Below are 6,002 nucleotides of genomic sequence, written 5' to 3' on the forward strand. Positions count from 1 at the left end.
CTATCCGTTATTGTAATTATTAGTTTGTCCGGTTTCCAGGTAATTTAATTTTGTTGAAGGAATTTTGGCTTCTGTATGATGAACGATTCAAAAAACTGATTAAAACAATTGAAATACGCTCAACCCGTGCTTATTAGATATTCATCTGCCGTAGAAAATCAGGCACTTGAGGCGATAACATGCGACTCTCGCCCATGATATCATCAATACTTAAAAGACGACGGACACATGTGTTAATCTTTGCCGCTGCAGTTCTTGCTTTATGCTTTATAGCTTTAACTAGGTCTAGAACAGAGGAGGTGCCTGTAGAGGAGTTTAAATTTCCTGTTGATCATGATCCTTACCCAATGGAGAGAATGGAAAACAGCGACCCAACGATGATACCATCTGGGTTAAACGGTCATATTTGGTACGACGTTTGTCCATCTTCCATTCAAGCTGCTTGTAACTACCCTTTGTTCCCAAAAGCACCGAACGAAAAAACAATAATTACAACATTAGACTTTGGGAGAAGTGGGAACAACTACATCCAGAGAGTATTTGGTTTCTTACATCCCCCAAGAACAGGAAAGTACAGATTCGCATTAGCGGCTGATGATTTCTCAGAATTGTGGCTAAGTCCTAATGAAGATCCGTCCAAGGCCGTTTTTATTTGTGGTGTGAGCGAATTTACAGAAAGAGGAGAGTTTCAACGTTGGCCTTCGCAACTGTCCCGGGAAATAGAACTTCAAGGGAATTGCAAATACTATATGGAAATTATTCATGCTCAGTTAGGGGGTAAGGATTTTTTTCACGTCGTGTGGAGTTTGCCTTCTGTTGGCAACGTACTGAGGTTTACCACAATTCCTATTGAAAGAACTTCTTTGTTTTACAAACCGAACTCCGAGGCTCTGGATAATTACCACAAGACACCCTTCAGTGCTGTTTGTGAATCAAAATCCTACCATCAACACAGCTCAAAACCCGATGTTAAAAGCATACCAGTGTTTCTTCCTCACAACGAGGTAACAGATGTTTTGCCGTACTGCGACTACAAACCAAATTACCTGGTTAAGGAGGAGATCTCCGACAGAAAGCCGCCGAAAAATATCTATAAATTTCTCAATAGTCTGTACTTTCCAGTGGAGAGTTTTCCGCCAGTGGAATACGAAAGAGTCATCAACCTGTTTCCATCTTTTGGGGACCATCGGCCAGACGTATTCGCAGCACAAAAGGCCGCTAAACTCTACATTGACAACTTACATCAGCGCTATCCAGGGTAAGTTTTATCGCGTTAATCTCGATACATGTATTCTGATTTAAAGTAATCTAATGCTATTAGTTAGTGTTATTAGTATTTCAGCGTAATTTATTTATTGTTAGTTTTGTAGCCATTTTCTCTCGGAGAGTTTAGCGTTTATGGGCAGACACTTCAATCCGAGTTGAATTAATATGATATATAATGTGATGACGATAATAACAACTGCACGGAAATACGGTTACAAGTCGCACACCGGCCCGGGTTTATATAAGCTAATAGTAATAATCCGGTACCAGTCGGCCAACCTGAATTAAATTTCAATCGAACGTTTTGGAACACCCCTGAACATTTCAGCTTTAAAATGCTTGTTCTTGCAAACTTCTGTAAAGCTGGATGGATGGACAAATGACCTCATGTATAGAGACGAATAAAATTAAAAGTTAAAGGTTAATCATCCTGTCCTCTACATTTGTGAGTAAACGAGTGTTCTTGAACCAAAATTTCAGGGCAGCTCCGGTCGAGAAAAACAAGACATAGTTGTTACAAAGTTAAGTGATCAGATACTGGACAACATACTGTATGGAAAGTGCACGCGTCAGACACGCGGATGACCTGGGAAATGCTCCCTTGTAAGCTAAGCGGTAGTTGGGTGAACTGACGTGGCAGCAAAAAGTCGTATCGGAGCGAAATTCACCCACAGGGAAAATTCGACACTTTCACTGAAAAACAGATCGACATAGGATTTGTTTTTTTACTGGATTGCCAAGTAGCTGATCATTTAACACTGGACAATTAAGACGTGTGCTGGCGTTTAATATATATTTTTTAACCACCACTACACAAAATAAACAAGCTAAATTGATGGCAATAACTGAAAGCAACACTGGATGCACGCGCCAGTGAAAAAGTCAGCTGAGCAGGGTGAGCTAAAAGACGTCAGTTAAAAAGACCAACATAGAAAGTCCGACCCTGTTATTGAAAATCGACATAGAGAGATAAAAAAAAAATGACCACAGGTGCATCTAATAGCAAGCGTCACAAGTCTATAAGTAATTCATTTCAAAATTCAAAAAAAGTCCAAATTAAAGTTAAGCTTAGCAAACAATCGAAGAGGAAGGTTGACACTAGCTTTTTACAAAATTGATACATTTGCAATCAATTAGCGAGAGAAAATGTCCTTTCATCTGCATAATCCTGACGTGGTTATCAGTCACACCAGTTCGAAAATTGTTAAGAGGTATCGCATCTGAACCAGTTTTTGTGCCACGCATTTCAAGCCAATCTATACAGTGTTAGCTGGTTATTCTCTTGTTTCCCCTCTAGGTTTTATTGTTTCTGTGTTCAAGCCAGAAAATGTGTTCCAGTTCATTGTCAACAAAATTTAAATGATCAAACTCCTAGGTGGCTTCGCATCGGTAGAACGTCCAGCTCCCATTAATGTTCAGAATAATTTTTACGAAATCGCTTTCTATTTTCCTTATTTAAGAGCCAAAAACCATATTTTAGAGCCAATAATACCTTATTTAAGAGCCAATTAAATTTTTTCCAAGTGTCTTTTTATTTGCTTCGAGCAGTTTCTTTCGTTCCGAGCTTCACGGAACACTGCAACACACTGCTTTATTTTGGCGCGGTTTTCGGTTAGGCATGTAATCGACTTGCGTTTGCCTTTTTTCTTTCTCTCGGCGGCTTTCTTTATTTCATTCCTTTCATTCATATCCTCAGTAATTTATTATAGAGTTTTTATTATTATTCTACTTAGGACTGCTGTAGATCAAATGATTGTAACGGCGTAAAGTGGTGCTCGAACAATAATTCTATACTATTAAAGTTCTATTAACAGTATTAACGGAGTTTGACTCAAATACGACGTCACTTGATTAAAAGAAAATTCCCAGTCAAGACTCGTTAACCACGAGAAATGCTTGCATGCAGTGAAACAATTATTGTTATATTTGAATAGCTAACTGATAGCATTCCCCCTTTTTTGGCTCGCGTGCCAGTTCAACGGCCAAGAATAACTGTCCAACTAAGACGCAGTTGATCTTATCGGGTGAAGAACGCGAGTGAAGTGTTGACTCGCTGCTGTGCTGCAAATGGCAGAAGACAAGAGTGCGTTTCAGGCTAGGTGTCAAGGTTGTTTTTCTCGGCGGCTAAAAAATAAGGCGAGAAAACTGATAGAGACCGTCCCGAGACTGATACCAGCCACTTTTTGAACGCCTGGAACAGGCAATAATAATAATAATAATAATAATAATAATAATAATAATAATAATAATAATAATAATAATAATAATAATAATAATAATAATAATGACAATGATAATGATAATGATAATGATAATGATAATGATTATGATAATGATTATGATAATGATAATGATAATGATAATGATAATGATAATGATAATGATAATGATAATGATAATAATAATTATAATAATCGTTTTCTTTTCTTTTTTGCAGGAAATTCAATATTCTAGAACTGGCAAACGTGGAAAGGAAACCCGGTAACAAATTTGGAAGTCGGTTCCTTCTGGAATTCTTGGTAGAAGTCCAAGGACAAGACAAGCTTGCCATGATTTCCGAATACGTCTTTTGGCCAAAAGATGAAGAAACTTTGTGTTACCCTAAAGGACTCCAAAGGAACGGACCGGCAAATATCGCATTGGTAATCTCAGCAAAAAACCAGGGCCGATGGATGGCACACTTCCTCAATAACTTAGAAGAAATGTACGCCGTAACCAAAGATCAGAACGTGCGTGTTGTGATTTTCAACTACAACAGTTCTGATATTAATCTGGAGAACGAACTGGCTGCGAGGAATCTTCCACCTTGCACGGTTCTTAATTTTCAAGCAGAACACTATTCCAGAAGTAGATCATTAAACAAAGCAGTTCAACAAATCCACGATTCAAACACCATCATTTTCACCCTTGATCTGCACTTGGACTTACCTCACACGTTCTTCAATGACATCCGTAAAGTAAGTGAACAACTTAGATTTTCCTTCATTATAATTAAAGATTTCTTTTCTAGCCATAGGAGTTTTTTTTAAGGCTTTCTTTTCGCAACTGCTTAAGTTGCGTACTTCTAACTGCGAGGATCTTTCTTCTATTTGATCTTTCACCCGCTGTTCAAAATATATGTTTCATATATTTACATTCATTTATTCATCAATCACGGGTATATTACGAACTCATAATATGACCAGCTCCTAGTTGGCTTGATAGCTCAGTTGGTAGAGCACTGCACCGGCATCGCAGAGGTCATGGGTTGGAATCCCCTTCAAGCCGGAATATTTTTTTTTCAGGCTTTCTTTTCGCAATTGCTTAAGTTGCGTAGTAACTGCGAGGATCTTTCTTCTATTTGAGACATAGGAGTATTGGAAATCGGTTTAGGTTTTACGCTCCATTCGCACCAATATAAACGAACTGAGTTACACGGATTATAGTGCACATAGGTTCTAAAGTGAGCTTCATATTTGGTTTATCAACCATGAACTATAAATATTAAATATGAAATCATGATGTCAAAACCAACTTATACTTATACTTACTATTTCAGAAGGCCAGTCAGTCGAGCATTACTTTTGTAAACGTAATTACACGGGAAAAAATAATGTTAGTTACTTTAGGAATGAAGCGTGGTCCAAACACAGTATTGAAGTAATTGCTATATTAGAAAGTAGAAAAAAGAAAAGGCGCACTTGTTATGCTCCTAAGGAGGTCACGCCCGCAGCCGGAGGATCAAAATCAAGGATGAATTTATACAAGTATCATTCTGAAAATTATTTTAAAACAGTGAAGGGCCTGGAGAAACAAAACCATTTGCTCAGTCGATAATAATTTAATGAATGTGCGGGTACTTTACTAAAGAAAGAACCGGGGTTTTCAATTAAAAATCGCTAAACCAAATTGAACCATACAGAACTCGAAGCAAGCCATGTTAGTGAGGTTCAGCACGCGCACAACTGGTTTAGAAAGGATCGCTATTTTTTCCAGAGTAAGTATTGCAAAGGAAGTGAAATCAGTTTGATAAACAATTGAAAGCCTCTGTAATCTGCGATGTGTCTTTCCATCCACACCACAGCATTGTTTTAAAGGACGTTCTGTGTACGCTCCTGTTATCATCCGCTTGGATTGTGGAGAATCTCCAAGAATACCAAAGGGACGATGGGAACCACATGGATTTGGGTTGGTTGGTATCTATAAAAGCGACTGGGACCGAATTGGAGGACTTAATGAGAAGAAGTTTGACCTGAAATGGGGCGGAGAGGACTGGGACTTCATGGAAAGAGTTGTAAATTCTGAGATGGAGTATGAGCGAGTTCGATCTGCAATTTTTCATTACTATCACACTAAAGAAGGCTTATGGACTGGTGAAGGGAAAGGGAATGACGGAGGAAAATAGTCCTTGAGGACACAGTGATTGTTTTTGTAGCTGATAAGTAAAACGTATTTGGTGTTAAAACCGAAATAATAATAATAATAATAATAATAATAATAATAATAATAATGATAATGATAATGATAATGATAATGATAATGATAATGATAATGATAATGATGTTGATAATGATAATGATAATGATAATGATAATGATGATAATAATAATAATAATCTGATGCATTGGTACTTTTTAACACTGCACCATATTAATAACCTTTATTTCTGCACGATGATAATTAAAGCCAAAGGCTTACAAATTCTTAAACTAAAGCAATTGAACAGAAAAATTACACATCTAACTTTTTTTTATTTC

The 6,002-nt window shown here is 37.4% G+C and overlaps 1 protein-coding gene across 1 annotated transcript; it reads left to right on the forward strand.

Annotated features, from left to right (window-relative positions):
• The first annotated feature begins 49 nt into the window (after positions 1–49).
• LOC146450089 (beta-1,4-N-acetylgalactosaminyltransferase 3-like) lies at positions 50–5,750 on the forward strand. Its single transcript, XM_085100774.1, has 3 exons — positions 50–1,258; positions 3,704–4,223; positions 5,330–5,750. The coding sequence occupies exons 1-3, from the start codon at positions 180–182 to the stop codon at positions 5,648–5,650; spliced, it is 1,920 nt and encodes a 639-aa protein (XP_084956900.1). The 5' UTR covers positions 50–179; the 3' UTR covers positions 5,651–5,750.
• Positions 5,751–6,002: the final 252 nt, after the last annotated feature.

Source organism: Pavona decussata, unplaced genomic scaffold, assembly GCF_977016875.1.
Source record: "Pavona decussata unplaced genomic scaffold, jaPavDecu1.1 SCAFFOLD_510, whole genome shotgun sequence".
NCBI classification, from domain to species: Eukaryota; Metazoa; Cnidaria; class Anthozoa; order Scleractinia; family Agariciidae; genus Pavona; species Pavona decussata.

What these genes read in the sequence shown, in the direction of transcription:
- LOC146450089 (XM_085100774.1), top strand. Translation starts at nt 180, where the DNA reads ATGCGACTCTCGCCCATGATATCATCAATACTTAAAAGACGACGGACA. An exon ending in TTACATCAGCGCTATCCAGG is followed by an intron (nt 1,259 to 3,703) that starts GTAAGTTTTATC and finishes TCTTTTTTGCAG; the next exon opens with GAAATTCAATATTCTAGAAC. An exon ending in TCTTCAATGACATCCGTAAA is followed by an intron (nt 4,224 to 5,329) that starts GTAAGTGAACAA and finishes TCCACACCACAG; the next exon opens with CATTGTTTTAAAGGACGTTC.